The sequence below is a fragment of the Artemia sp. Qi Xiang Cuo genome, chromosome 20 (assembly GCF_049724085.1).
Source record: "Artemia sp. Qi Xiang Cuo chromosome 20, ASM4972408v1, whole genome shotgun sequence".
NCBI lineage: Eukaryota > Metazoa > Arthropoda > Branchiopoda > Anostraca > Artemiidae > Artemia > Artemia sp. Qi Xiang Cuo.
In genome coordinates this window covers 32,646,047-32,661,833 of record NC_142813.1, presented here as the reverse complement: position 1 = coordinate 32,661,833, position 15,787 = coordinate 32,646,047, and the positions used below count along the sequence as shown (strand labels likewise).

At 34.2% G+C, this 15,787-nt stretch overlaps 1 protein-coding gene across 1 annotated transcript; it reads right to left on the bottom strand.

Annotated features, from left to right (window-relative positions):
• Positions 1 to 258: 258 nt before the first annotated feature.
• Positions 259 to 14,536, bottom strand: LOC148940111 (uncharacterized). The gene is made up of 3 exons (XM_089106075.1): positions 14,421 to 14,536; positions 7,318 to 7,460; positions 259 to 338 (listed from the first exon to the last, which is right to left on the bottom strand). The coding sequence occupies exons 1-3, from the start codon at positions 14,534 to 14,536 to the stop codon at positions 259 to 261; spliced, it is 339 nt and encodes a 112-aa protein (XP_088962201.1).
• Between the last annotated feature and the right edge of the window lie 1,251 nt (positions 14,537 to 15,787).

The window sequence follows — 15,787 nt, the reverse complement described above, 5'->3', positions numbered from 1 at the left end:
ACGAAAAGAAGTATCATGGATGCTTGTTTATTTGATCATCATCATCAGATTCAGCGTATCCAAGAACTCTACTGTAGAGTTTCAAGCTCCTATCTGCAAAAATGTGGAATTTTGTATTTTTTACCAAAAGAAATATCATGGATGCTTGTTTATTTGATCATCACCATCAGATTCAGCGTATCCAAGAACTTTACTGTAGAGGTTTCAAGCTCCTATCTCCAAAAATGTGGAATTTTGTATTTTTTACCAAAAGAAAGATCATGGATGCTTGTTTATTTGATCATCACCATCAGATTCAGCGTATCCAAGAACTCTACTGTAGAGTTTCAAGCTCCTATCTGCAAAAATGTGGAATTTTGTATTTTTTACCAAAGGAAAGATCACGGATGCGTGTTATTTCCAGGTGTGATCGTATCTACCCAGTGGTCCTAGAATATCGCAAGAGGGCTCATTCGAACGGAAATTAAAGTTCTAGTGCCCTTTTTAAGTGACAAAAAAATTGAGGGCAACTAGGCCCCCTCTCACGCTATTTATTCCCAAAGTCACCCGATCAAAATTTTTAGATAGCCACTTTGTTCAGCATTGTCGAAAAATATAAAAACTAGGCCTTAGGGTATGACTTAATCCACCACAATCCCCGGGAGAAGGACTGAATGTCATGAACTTGTCCATTGTTTACATATAGTAGGCCTATTGGTTATTGGGAAGTTACCAGACGTTTTCGGGGGAATTTTTTCTGGTAGTGGGGAGGGGGTACGTGGGAGGATCTTTTCATGGAGGAAGTTTTCATGGGGAAAAGGACATTGCTATGAAGGGGGCACCGGATCTCCCAGCATTATTTAAAAAACGATCAGAAATTACATAAAAAAATAAGTTGTCAACTGAAAAACTTTTCAACTGAAAACTTTTCAACATCAAAACTTAAAACGAACAGAAACAATTACGTATATGAATGGGTTCGCCCCCAAGTCAAAACCTCGCTCTTTACGCTAAGGTTTTTTAGTACTTTCATAAGAGCTATTTATTCTAATTAACGGCCTTTGTGATTAAGAGGTCATTCTCAATGGATTGGAAAATAATTCGAACTTTAGCGTAAAGAGCGAGGTATTGCCTAGGGGGCGACCCCCCCCCCAATATACGTAATAAAAACAAACGAATATAGAAATTTGTTACGTAAATCACGTATATTTATTACTAATAAAAACGTTCGTAAATGAAATTAAACAACTTTCGAGAACGCCATTTGATTCCTACCTGGTTTTTATTTAGTGTCTGTTCTGTCGTTGTCGGGTAAACATCGAAATATTAGATTTTCTTTGTTTTTTTTTTTTTCTTTCTTTTTTGTTTAGCACCGAGGATGACTTGGCGGAGGTCCTTGACGAAATATTTGCTTGTTTCTTTGTCATCATGGTTTGCCACTGGCTGACAAAAATCCTCGTTTGCTCACCTTTTTTTATTTTTCATTTTATTATTTTCTTTCCTCTCGGAGTTTCATATGTAATGCCAATTAGCCAAAAACAGTAAAATTAATATGCAAATTTCGTTTTAATTATTCGTGTACGGTGACCCGAAATCAAAACCTGTATTAATTTAAAAACGTTCAGAAATTAAATAAAAACGACAAGTTTTTTTTTTAACCGAAAGTAAGGAGCGACATTAAAACTTAAAACGAACAGAAATTATTCCGTATATGGAAGGGGCTGTCCCCTCCTCAACACCTTGGTCTTAATTTGAATCTTTCTCCCCACTCTATTTTTAAGAACAATAAAAGACTTTAGCGTAAAGAGCGAGGCGTTGAGGAGGGGACAGCTTCTTTCATATAAAGAATAATTTCTGTTCGTTTTAAGTTTTAATGTCGCTCCTTACTTTCATTAAAAAAAAACTCGTTTTTTTTATTTAATTTTATAAAGAGTCGGTTTAAAATAAAATAAAAAAAAAAAAAAAAAAAAACAAAGACAACACCGTGAGCAGACGAAGAACTATCATTTTTGGGAAATATTACCTTTTATTTTTCTTTTTTTTTTTAGTTTTATCTTAGTTTTTAATTTTTCTTAATACGCATAAATTCAACTTAAAGTATCTAAACCAATAATATGCTTTAACTAGCACATCTGCCTCTTCAGCCAACCCAATATCATGAATTCTGAATTTTCAGCTATTGGCTTTTGTTTCCTTTTTCTGTTTTCGCCCGTTTTGATTGAAATATGTGAGAGGATACCTAATTTCCCGCTCTTTTTTTACAACAAGGATCTTGTACCTTTTAGGCAAATATATGTCTCATATCTTCATCGAAATGTAAAAAAAAATTAAGGTTGTGGCGGAGTAAATTTGTTCTTATCTATTAGGATAACAAATATCATCTTGAGACAGATATTGGATAAGGAATCAAAAACAACGAAAAAAAAGGATATACAACGAATACAATGACTTCCTTGTGACACGCGGGATTGAACCAGCGACCCTACAATAGTGAACCCGGCCTCATCCACTACGCTGTCATAGGGTATTTTTGTGTTTGATTTTTCTAATAGGTTGTTCACACACTTTTGATAAAGCAATTATAATGATAAATTCCGTTTATTTGTTAATGGGGATGTGAGTGGGCAGCAAAGCAATGACTCATTTTAAAATTGAGAATGTGGTCATTTGATTTTCTTTTTTACATAATTCTACTCTGTCTTCTTAAAAAGTTTCTTTCGTTCTCCAAAAAAATGCGTTATTTTGCCGTATCAAATAATGAATATCGCTACCATATAATGAAGGTAGGTATTTCCACATCTACCTTCATTATAGAGTAAGAATCCATAATCATTCAATTTCAATCCATATAATGATGGGAAGTTTTTCGTCATGATGAAAGTTAAGGGGTGTGTTTTCTATTTGTATCCCAGGAGACAAAAATATTGTATCCTCGTGTTGTGATGGTATTGCATAATTTCCCAATTGTTAAAAGGTATAGTTTTTTTTAATTGATTTTTTTAATTTAATTAAAGTCCTCAGGTGGCGATAGGGGAACGTCCGACAGATATGTAGGGTACCTTCATTGGAAAAATAGTAAAGAAGAGAAAAACAAGAATTATACAAGCCAGTGAAAAATGTATACAAAGGCAAGAACAACAACTTTAAGTTGTTGTTGTTTGGGATTTAGGGAGGGGGGAAGGTACCTAGGCTAGGTTACGTATTTAATATATGGTATGCTTATCCCCACACCCACCCCTCCACCCCTAATGTGCAAATATATAGCCCAAATTTGTTTCTAAACTATTATATATTCATCCTATTTTATTTCATTAGCATTAACCAATCTAGCACTATATAAAAGAGTTCGTTTAATAGAAGAGTACCAATAAAAATTACTAATAAAAATCCAAGGATATTATAAAAAAAAAACAAGCCTAAAAAAAACACAACTAAAATTTGACGACCCTTTCCGTGTAACGGTGAAACGGTAACTGAATAAAAAAAAATAAAGTACCGAGTGGCAATTCAATTTTTTTTTTATTTATACAGAGCATTTTTTAAAGCTAAACACTTCCCGGGTAAAATACCATCACAGATTAGGTTAGGTTGCAAATATGATTTTGTTGATTTAAGTACAAACGATCAGAATTAACTTGTTCATTATAAATGGGGCGTCAACTGGAAGGGTTTGTCAAATTTTAGTTGTGTTTTGTTTAAATGTTTGATTTTTTTATGATATCCTCGGATTTTTATTAGTAAATTTTTATTTTATTATCGTGCACTGAGGACGGTCAAGCGGAGGTCTTGACCAAAAAATTTTCATTTCAGTCTACATTTTTCACTGGCTTGTATAATCCTCTTTTTTCTCTTCTTTACTATTCATCATGATTAGCCAGTGTGGTCTCAGAAATTATTTAGCTTCATTGGAGGTACGGGCCAAGGAGGGACCTTGTCCGTAGGGGTCCATAGTAGAAACTTGGGCACCCTCGCTCAGGGCCGTAAATAAAAGTGGAAGGGGAAGAAGGTGCCTTAAATGTACACTGAGCAGGGCCCACCGGAGTGCGCATATGTTCCGTGAGTTACAAACCTTCTCTCAGAAGTGGGTTAAATTGTATGGTTTTTTTTTTCAAGTTCAATCATTTTATTATTAACATAAACATGTATATAATTGACATAGGCCCATGGGGAGACAAGCTCGAAAAACTAGGCCTAGACAAAGATACAATAAAAAATTTTACGCTACAATACAAAGATAATTACGACGGCAGAGATACAATAATACAAAAATAATATGAAAGTAGCAGCTAGCCCAGGATCCAAATATAAATATAAATATATATAAAAAAAAAAGAGAGATCAATATTATTAAATATAAATTCATACTTAAAGATAGCCGAGAGGCCCACATTCACATAGAACAAAAATCCAAACAAATAACTTAATCATATTAAAAAGACACTTAATTAAAAATAATCCTGAACTAAATGAAATTTAAGATTCCTTTTTATTAAATGGATAGAAGAAAATTTATCAATAAAATCCTTGTGAGCATCCCAGCACCGGGCTATTGACACAAACGGGGCAAATTTAGATCTCTCAGTACTATACTTGTCAATGCAGATACTCTTTTTTTGTCGCGTGTTATAACGATGTAAATCTTGTGATCGGGAGAACAAACTTTGATTGAGATAATATGGCGGTAATTTCTTAATGTCATAATTAAATTTGAAAATAATTGCTCAAAGAGTAAATTGTTGAGAAACTGGAAGTATATCAAAATAAATATACAAAGATACTGTAGAAGACTTATTTGGAAGTGAAATAGGCGATGAAATAAAAAGTTTGAGGATTCTTACTGCTTTATTTTGTAAAATCTGTATTGGTTTAATATGGCTTTTAAATGTAGATAAATATACTAGAGAACAATAATTAGTATTAGACTGAATCAGAGCAAAATAAATGCTTCGTAAAGCAGAGTAGGGCAAATAATGCTTCAACCTCCGCATTAAACCAACATACCTTGAAATCTTTAAGCGTATATTTTGAATGTGTGTTTTAAAAGATAATCTTTCTAATCACCTGCATAAATACAATTGAAATTATTCACCCGTATTCGTGATACTCAAAACCCTCAAGAACTCCTCAGGAACAGCACCAGAATGCCAGCCCGCCAGGTGCAAAAAAAAGTAAAAATGAAGAAATAGGATTTTTTGAAGAAGCATAGTTCCGCAATAGTTAAACTTTGAATTAAAGAGTTGGGTTTGACAGAGACGTATCTAGAGAGTGATTTTTGGGGCACGTGCTTCACCAGAAGATCAAGTTTCGCTAATTACATGGGTGGAGGGGCGAAAAATACCAATGAAGGAGCCCAAGTTTCACTGGTGCCCCCACAACCATTGATTCTGTATTCTTAGTTTGTCATGAGATCATCTCATTTTGCCATGGTTAGTTTCTTTAAACTGTTTTATCCACAAAATAATAAAAAAATATTATATTTACTTTTTATCCAGAGGACTACAAATGGCAAATATTTGAAAAATCTACTAAAATATGTCCCAAATTTGGTGTATTTTTTTTTTAACAGCTGCCAGTCTTTACATGTGCTAAGAGCTTTTCTTATAATAACAATTTATAATCCAATGAACTTTCAAATGCCCTGTACAAAAGGTGGGGTATTTATGCATGGCTGAGTCGTTAGTTGCACAAGAAAATCAAAGAACTATTCGAAAAATTAAAAAAATAAACAAGGCAAATACCATCTTAACGCATTCTCCTGGAGTTTAGATATCAGACTCTACCAAATATAAACTTTTTTATTGGATCTTGGCTTTTAAGCAGTTCTTTGACTAATATAAAGCAGCAACACAGTGTGAAACAATAGATGAAATGATAAACTTAAAAAAGACATGAATGATAACTTGTTTAAGATCAAGGTCCAACAGCGAAAGTTAAAACAACATGAAGCAACAAAATTTGTTTTTCATACTGTTGGTAGAAAACTGAAAACTAGCGAAGATAATAAAAGGAATTTGACTTTTCTCAAAAAAAATAACTTAACAAGAACTTCGTGTAAAAAAAAAACAAGCAGTGACCATAGTAACTTTATTTGAGCTCTGTGATGATTAACAATAAGAAAACTTAGAATGCCAAAGGACAATTTAATTTTCTTGCCATTGCAGTCATTTGCAACATAGATTAGATTGACTCTACAGATTGCCAAAAATGGAGGGGAGATGGGTTTCACAAATATAATGGGCTAGGTGAAATCAAGTAGTCACCATAAGCACACATATGCATTATTAACAGCAATCAGACTATTAAAAAGAGATAAGAGGATTCCTCCTACATGAAGGGTAGAAAGAAAGAACTTTTTCCTGCCACCAAGTTTGGCAAGGAACCCTTAGGCAGATCTTTAAGGAAGAATTCCCCTTAAATGTTAGCAGGTATGCTAGAATAGCTAAGCCATAAGAATAGCTCTATACTACTAGTACTAACAACTCTCCGCAGCACCAAGCCGCTTGAGGCCAATACAGCTATGCAAACTTCTCTTTCATTCCAATCTATTCAAAGCCTCCCTTTTTACACCTTCCCACGAAGTTCCCATTTCCTTCAAATCTTTCTTTATGACGTCCTCCCACTTCAGATGACGACAACCTACTTTCCGTTTAGCTCTAGACGGTTGGCGGAAAAGAACAATCTTCGGCAATCTGTCATCCTTCATCTGCACAACTTAACCTTTCTTTCCTTATACCCCTAGAAAGTGGTATTGCACCACATCTTTCGTACAGCCTACTGTTTGAAATACGGTCAGTCAGCTGGGTACCCAGAACAATCCGTAAGCAATCTCTCTGGAAAACATCTAGCAAACCTTCATCCGCTTTTCGGAGCGGCCATGCTTCAGTGTCATATTTAACCTCTGTCATCTCTGTAGCTTCTAATATTCTAATCATGGTTTGCAGACTTATCTTTCTATTCTTCCAAACTTTTTTCAACTGTAAAAAAAACACCCTGAGCATTGGCTATTCATTCTATTTTTAACATCTTCACTGCTCCCGCCGTCTTTATTAATTATACTACAAAGGTAAGTGAAGCTGTCCACCTGATCAATCTTTTCGTTACCCAATCTCACCTTTTTCATCTTCACTTATTCCTAGCCTTAGTGACTTAGTCTTCTTAACATTAATTTTCAAACCTATTCTAGCACTCTGAACTCGCAAAACCTCTAAAAGATCCTTCATTTCCCTCACACTTTCATCTGGGATACTTAAATCATCAGCATATACTACATACTATACTACATATCAATTAATAATACAAGAAACTACAAACTAAAAGACTATGCAACCTTTTACATACATTTTATGCCGCCTTTTGGTTCCTTCTCATATATACGAGAATAAATATTCACATCAGCAAAATACTTGTTTGAAAGAGACTTCTTGATCCTTTCCAAAGTTGTTCTTTTATTCTTGATCCGGCTAGCCATTGCTTGTAATAGCCTAGAATTAAAAAGCACTCTTTATTTTAAAAAAAAGCATTAGCATGACGAAAATGTTTAGTCAAACTAGCTGTTAAATAAATTTAAAAATGTAAGATAATGTTCCCAAAGTGAAAAATGAAATATTTCCGCTTTGACCACTTTTGAAATTCTCTTTTACCTCTAAACCATGACCATATTATCACGTTTTGTTTCACAATCTGGTATACTGTATGCGTTTTTTCAATTTTCCTCAATGAAATTGGATTGAGATTAATATGAAAAGCTATATGAATCTTTTTCCAATTACTTTTTCTTTGGTTGCTTTAGGGTCTTTTATTTTACAGTTAAGAAAAACAGCATCCAAAAAGTGGTAACTTGCTTCATTTATCCTACCCTATTAAGTATATTACAAGTTATGACATGAGCATCTGAATAAGTATATTAATATATGCACACCAATGTGAACCCCAACATTGGATTGTTACTTTGTAAGATATTCTAATAACCACAACCTGTTAAAAATTTCCCCCTAGACAATTTTCCTCAACATCTCCACATGTAAAATTGAGTCAGCAAAGAGACTATAAGACTAATAAAAAGAAATTTGTATAGGAATTCTGGCAAATTCTTTCAGTGTAAAATTCCCCCTGCAAAGTTGACCCAACAGAAACTTCCTTCCCCATGGAAAATCCCCCTAGCAGAAAAGTACCCCCTCCACCCAAAAAATATATGCATACTTCCAAATAATAAATACTATATATAAACAATAGGCAAATCTTATAACTTAAATACCTTTCCATAGGGCATGGGGGGGGTCATTTCATCTCCACAGGTATAGTTATTGAACCTTTCAGCTCTACTGAACAAAATGGATATCTCAAAATTTTGATGAGATGACTTTGAGGGAAAAGGGTGGGGGGGGATGTTTCCCCTTTTTTAAAATCAGTCAAATTTCCTCAGGCATGTTTGATATATGCAAATATCATTTGATATATATAATATATATATATATATATACAGATCAATAGGTAAATTTCTAGGTCATGCTATAATTTAGCTAGGATGAAAGTAAAAACGACATTTGATACCTTTATTTATGCTCTTTCATAATTCAATATTTGCGTCTGGGGCTAGTTGCATCTAGAGCCCTTAAAGGGGCCCCAAAGATATTTCATTTTTGTAACCACGCAAAGAAGTTATAACGCGACCTAACCTGCAAAATACTTGATTTTCATTTCAGACTGTTTTCCTACCATTTCAAGCTTTTCAAATGCCATCAACAAAATAGTGCTTAATTTTGCAGTTTGAAACTTTGCTGTCAAAACTTCAGGGTATATATTTGCACATTAAGGGGGTGGGGGGGATAAAGTTCATGGTAAATTTGCAGTGGGCCATATAATTTACCTAGTATGAAAGTTAAAATATCATTTGATGCTTTTTTATGCTCTTTCATAATTCATGTAAGATGCCTTCAGGTGCTCTTTAAGGGCTCAAGATGCAATCAGCCCTAGAAGTGATTATTGAATTATGAAAGAGCATAAAATAGAGCCTGTGGGAGGTCATGTTATCTCCACAGGTATAGTTATTGGACCTTTCAGCTATGCTGAACAAAATGGCTATCTCAAAATTTTGATGAGATGACTTTGAGAAAAAAGGGGGGGATATGTTTCCCTTTTTTGAAAATCAGGCAAATTTTCTCAGGCATGTTTGATATATGCAAATATCATTTGATATATATAATATATATATAGATCAATAGGTAAATTTCTAGGTCATGCTATAATTTAGCTAGGATGAAAGTAAAAACGTCATTTGATGCCTTTATTTATGCTCTTTCATAATTCAATAATTGCGTCTGGGGCTAGTTGCATCTAGAACCCTTAAAGGGGCCCCAAAAATTTTTCTTTTTTTTTAGCCACATAAAGAAGTTATAATGTAACCTAACCTGCAAAATACTTGATTTTCAATTCAAACTGTTTTCCTACCATTTCAAGATTTTCAAATGCCATCAACAAAAATAGTGCTTAATTTTGCAATTTGAGACTTTGCTGTCAAAACTTCAGGGTATATATTTGCACATTAAGGGGGTGGGGGGATAAAGTTTATGGTAAATTTCCAGTGGGCCATATAATTTACCTAGGATGAAAGTGAAAATATCATTTGATGCTTTTTTATGCTCTTTCATAATTCATGTAAGATACTTTCAGGGCCTCTTTACGGGCTCAAGATGCAAATAGCCCTAAAAGTGATTATTGAATTATGAAAGAGCATAAGAAAAGGCATCAAATGATGTTTTCACTTTCATCCTGGCTAAATTATAGCACCACCAAGAAATTTATTGATTGATATCGAAATTCTGTTTTTTAGAGTTTTAGTTAGGCTACTATTGAGTTGTGTTGCTCCTTAGTTACAGTTTGTTAGCCTACCACATACTGTTTGATACAATTATTCTACTTCAACATCCTTGTTTTTAGTTAAATCTATCCAAGCTTGAATGAGTCTGTGATTACGAATAATATGTGTATGTGGTTAGGGATAACAATGGCAATGTCTGTGATTGGGGAGCATATATGTATATGCTTTATGACCATGTATCAAAGATTAGAAAGCATTTTCAGTAATTTTTTGCAGTTCATATTATTGACTTATGAATAAAATAAACATATAACTCAATGGCTTTTATATGCTCTTTCCAAATATAATGATCATTTTTGTCGGAAATGAATTTTTCTCCCACCCCAATATATACCAATTTAAGGTATATATTTGCACATTAGTGGGGGGGGTGGTTGTGGGCAAACAGCTTAAACTTACCTCTCAATTTACACCAGAAATAAAATTTACCCCAACCTCGCTTAATGTGCAAATATATACCCTGAATTTGTATATATAGAGGTTGGGGTAAATATCATTTCCAACAAAAATGATGGTAAAATTCTACCTTAGCTATCTTTGAAAGGGGTCATGTTAGGAAAATGAAACTTTCAGGGGTGGGTCTACAGGGTAAAGTATGTCCAGGGAAGGTGGTTTGAAGCACATACCTCCACTCCTGTCCCTAGAGGGTTCTGACATTTGATGACCTTTGAAAAAGGGTGTGTTATAAAAATGAAACCTTGGAAAATACCATAGATCTTCTACTTAAATGAAGTACAGCAAAAATATTTCAGCTTCAAAACTTTGATTAATCCCAATTTATAATGCTTTAAAGATATGCAAATACATTTTCTAAATTTTGAAAAAAAAAACATTGATATGACTTAAAATTCTACTCAAACATCAGGAATTGCTTTTTCAGAACTAAAGCCAGAGAAAAAGAACATTATATCTGAAATATAAGGTAAAATGTTTTTTTGTCAAAATTTCAATAGGTAAAGACCTGTCATGTAGGAAATTTCAGGACCATTTATAGGGGGCAGAAGCAGAGGTAGATTCTTCAAAATACCTTCCCATGGCATACTTTAGCCTGTAGACACATCCCTGAAAGTTCCATTTTCCTAACCTAACCCTTTTCCAAGATGGCCAAAAGTAGCTAAAGTTGAATTTTATTAAAAGTATTATTATAGGTACTTGTGCATTATACCCACTCTTTTATATATGTCAAATGAGACACAGCAGTTACCAGGACAGATGCAGGAGCGATACCCAATCAATGGGTGCAAATAGAGATACCCAATAACGGGCGGAAATACAGAAAAAGTAGAGTGAATGTGGGGCTCAGCCAAATGGCAAAATAAACAGCACCAAAGTACTCACTACCAACATTTATCAACTTACTTAGCCAAGCACATGTGGCATGCAAAAGTGAAGTGTGAGTTTTTCTTTACCACCCCCCCCCCCCCCACCCCCCTTACCTTAATGCGCAAATATATAGCCCAAATTTCTTTCTACGCTATTCTAGATTCATCCTATTTTTTTTATTTCATTAGCCTAGCATTAAACAAACTAGCAGTAGGCTATATAAAAGAGTGGGTATAATGCACAAGTACCTTATTATATTCAGATAGAGCATAAAAAAAGGCATCAAGTGGTATGTTTACTTTATTTGTAAGTAAAAAAAATTTCTAGGATTAGGTTCAGGCTTTAAATATTTGGCCAAGCTTAGGCTTCACTGTTGTCTATCAGTACGCCTATATTTGAAAATGTGAGTGCAGTATTTGGTTAAAATATTCAAGCTGATTACATACTCTAAAAAGAATTTGACAAACCTAATAGTGAAACAATCCGTTTTCTAGGAAGAGTGATGGAAATCTTACAATGATTTAGCTGTTAAAGTGTGGATTAGCTTGCTAACTAACCCTAAATAAATTCTATGTCACCTAACAGTAAAATTCTAGTTTAGCTACTTTTAGTAAATTTTTTGTTGTTCACATTATTGACTTATGAATTTTACAGTTTTTTAAGAAATTCATGAACTTCTTAGGACCTATATATTCACAGAATATAAACTCCCACCCCCCTAATGTGTAAATATATACCTAAAATTGCATCCTCAACTTGGAAGCTATGGATTCAACTCAAATTGTCAACCCTGGAGCTTTACAAGGAGAAATCCCTAGATTACTCCAAGATGTAATTTAAGGTTATTTAAAGAAACACAACAGCTGTTTAATTAGAATAATAAACTTTTTTTATAAGTCCAGAAAAACTTTAGCGTAAAGAGCAAGGTATTGAGAAGGGGGCTGCCCCCTCATATAATTAATAATTTCTGTTTGTTTTAAGTTTTGATGTTGCTCCTTACTTTCAGTTGAAATTTTTTTATGAAATTTAAATAGGCTAGAAGTAACTTTTGTCTAAATTCAAATGTTAAAAAACCAGATGATTTCAAAGATTGTAGTCAACAAATCCCAACTGTCCTGGCCTAACCATCAATCAATCACAACTATTTAACCCTTTACACATAATGTCCAAGATTAGGAGCCTGTTGTCCATCTACAGGAAAATTATTTTTTAATCAGAATATCAGGCCAAGAATAGGCATTGGTAAAGTGCTAGGGGACTTACCCTACTCAGACAGGAAGTAGGGCTCAAGATGAATATGGAAGCTACCAATGTATTTTTAGGTTGGGAAGGTATTAGTAATTGAATGCTCTTTGCTCATTTTGTGACTAAAAAGTGCAGGGTATCAATAATAGTCAGAGGTGTTGTTTGGAGAGGGAAGTTGCCCCCAATAATGTGAGTAGAGAGGGGGGTACCAGCGCCACGATTCACCCCTGCTGCCACCTAGAACTTTTTTCCATAGTTTAACGGGGACAGAGTCAATGAGCTCTTTCTCCAGGGGTGTTTTTGGTCAAGTGCCTGCTAGGGGAGAATGTTATGATGTCAGGAAACAGTATTTGTTGTTTTTGGCCAAGTGCCCGCTAGGGGAGAATGTTATGATGTCAGGAAAGAGTATTTGTTGTTGGTGTTTTTGGCCAAGTGCCCGCTAGGGGAGAATGTTATGATGTCAGGAAAGAGTATTTGTTGTTGGTGTTTTTGGCCCGCTAGGGAAGATTGTTATGATGTCAGGAAAGAGTATTTGTTATTGTAAGCTCGATGCAAATGTTATGATCCAGAAATAGTATTTGTTGTTGTTGTAAGCTCGAGGCAAATGTTATGATCCAGGAAAGAGTATTTGTTGTTGTATGCTAGGGAAGAATGTTATGATCTAGGAAATAGTATTTGTTGTTGTAAGCTCGAGTCAAATTTTATGATCCAGAAATAGTATTTGTTGTTGTTGTTGTTTTGGGCAAGTGCATGCTCGAGATAGATTGGAAACAATTCTCAAAGAAACATCTTAGCGATGAATTGTTTTAGCGCGGGAATCAGGTTTCTTAGTAATTTGAAATGTGTCAGCGCAGAGATGCCAAAAACAAAGGGAACTCGCTGAAATTACGTTTAGGGATTATTTGGGCGAAACCATTTAGACATTTTATGGAATTATTTCGGCGAAACAGTTAGAGACATTTTAAAAGATGATTTTAGAAAAGTTTTTAGAAGAGGATTTGAGGATGAAACTCTGTGGCCGTTATAATACACAAGTTCCATTTAAACAGTGTTGTGAGGTCCCCTACCAAAACCCCAAGGGTTCCGATCCCCCTACCCCAACCCCGAATGAAGCCCCCGGTCCCCAAAGGTTCTCCGGGCTCCCAAAGGTCTCCCAAGCTCCCAAAGGACCACCCGGCCCTCAAGGCCCCCCAAAACCTTAAAGGCCCTCCCCGGGCCCCGTCTTTCGTTGATGTGTGTGGTCTGAAACCTATGATTGGGGGTGTATGGGTTGATATTTTTGACTTTTCTGAGTTGGATTTCTTAGTCTTTCATAGGTATGTGTTGTCTGAAACCTACGATTTGGGATGGGTGGTTTGCTATTTTTGACTTTTCTGAGCTGGATTTCTTACCCTTTCATAGGTGTGTGTTGTCAGAAAATTATGATTTGGGATGTCTAGTTTGCTAGTTGGACTTTTCAGAGCTAGGATTGTTAGTCTCTCATAGGCGTTTGTTGTCTGAAACCTATAGTTTGGGATGAATAGTTTGCTATTTCAGGCTTTTATGAGCTAGGTTTCCTAGTATTTCATAGCTGGGTGTTGTCTGAAACTTATGATTTGGGATATGTAAATTACTATTTCGGGCTTTTCTGAGCTGGATTTCTTAGCCTTTCGTAGGGGTTTGTTGACTGAAACCTAGGATTTGGGATATGTAAATTACTATTTCGGTTTTTTCTGAGCTAGATTTCTTAGCCTATCATAGGTGAATGTTGTCTGAAACCTATGATTTGGGGGGTGTAGTTTGCTTTTTGGACTTTTCAGAGCTAAGATTCTTAGCCTTTCATAGGTATGCGTTGTCAGAAAATTATGATTTGGGATGAGTAGTTGGCTATTTGGACTTTTCAGAGCTATATGTAAAACTATAGCATGATTCTAAAAGACACAATTTCCTAAATATATAAAAAAGGTGTTTTATTGAAATATTGGATATAAATCTATATATTCTATCGTTTTATTACTTTGACATCATCTTCATCATCAACTGCTGATCTCTCTCTATAACAACTTTCCGTCTTTTAGCTGGTGGGGGGTGAAACTCTTTGCTATCACCATCGATATGTATATCTTCAACCATTCGTCTTTTAGTGGGTGGAGGGTGAAACTCCATTGTATCTTCATCTAATGCCATGTCTACTGGAGTTTTCAACTTTTTCTCCTCCCGTTCTACCGAATTTCCTACACTTGATAATGTTATATCCACCTCTTCAGTTAATGTCATTTCTCTCCATTGGCTACAATCAAAGATTGATTGTGCCTCCTGAAACTTAAAAATAAAATATGAGGATCATGCTAGTAAAGTTTAACAATTCATACACAATACTGAAGAAAACCAATTTCCAATGTTTGTCGACATTAAATTATTAAGAAGGCTATTATTTCTTTGAAATATACATTTTACATTTTTAATTTTCATGTTTTTGATTTTATATTGATGAAGAATTTAATCGCAGCTTCAACTAGTTATTTTTTTTGTTCGGCATAGATGAAAGGTCCAATACCCAAGTTAAACTAAGAGGTTTCAATTTCAGGAAAAAATTACATTTTTGACATTGTTTGACAATTTACTAAATTTTAAAGTTTTCTTTAGCTTCAAATGTTTTTGTCGGTCACCGCCTTTAATCATTCATATATAATACTGAAGAAAACCAATTTCCACTGTTTGTCGACATTAAATTATTAAGAAAGGCTATTATTTCTTTGAAATATACATTTTACATTTTTAATTTTCATGTTTTTGATTTTATATTGATGAAGAATTTAATCGCAGCTTCAACTAGTTATTTTTTTTTTGTTCGGCATAGATGAAAGGTCCAATACCCAAGTTAAACTAAGAGGTTTCAATTTCAGGAAAAAATGACATTTTTGATATTGTTTGACAATTTACTAAATTTTAAAGTTTTCTTTAGCTTCAAATGTTTTTGTCGGTCCCCGCCTTTAATCATTCATATATAATACTGAAGAATACCAATTTCCACTGTTTGTTGACATTAAACTATCAAGAAGGCTTTTATTTCTTAGAAATATACATTTTAAATTTTAAATTTTCATGCTTTTGATTTTATGTAGATGAAAAATTTAATCACTGCTTCAACTAGTTATTTTTTTTGTTCGACATAGATGAAAGGTCCGATACCTGAGTTAAACTAAGAGGTTTCAATTTCAGGAAAAAATTACATTTTGACATCATTTGACAATTTCCTAATTTTAATGTTTTCATTAGTTTCAAAATGTATTTTTTCTCAGTCATCATCTTTTAATCATTCAAAAAAAATACTACAGAAAACCACTCTCCATGGTTTATCGATGTTAAATTATTAATAAGGCT

What these genes read in the sequence shown, in the direction of transcription:
- LOC148940111 (XM_089106075.1), bottom strand. Translation starts at nt 14,536, where the DNA reads ATGGTTGAAGATATACATATCGATGGTGATAGCAAAGAGTTTCACCCC. An exon ending in ATGATGAAGATGATGTCAAA is followed by an intron (nt 7,461 to 14,420) that starts GTAATAAAACGA and finishes TTTTAATTCTAG; the next exon opens with GCTATTACAAGCAATGGCTA. An exon ending in ACCAAAAGGCGGCATAAAAT is followed by an intron (nt 339 to 7,317) that starts GTATGTAAAAGG and finishes ACATTTTTGCAG; the next exon opens with ATAGGAGCTTGAAACTCTAC.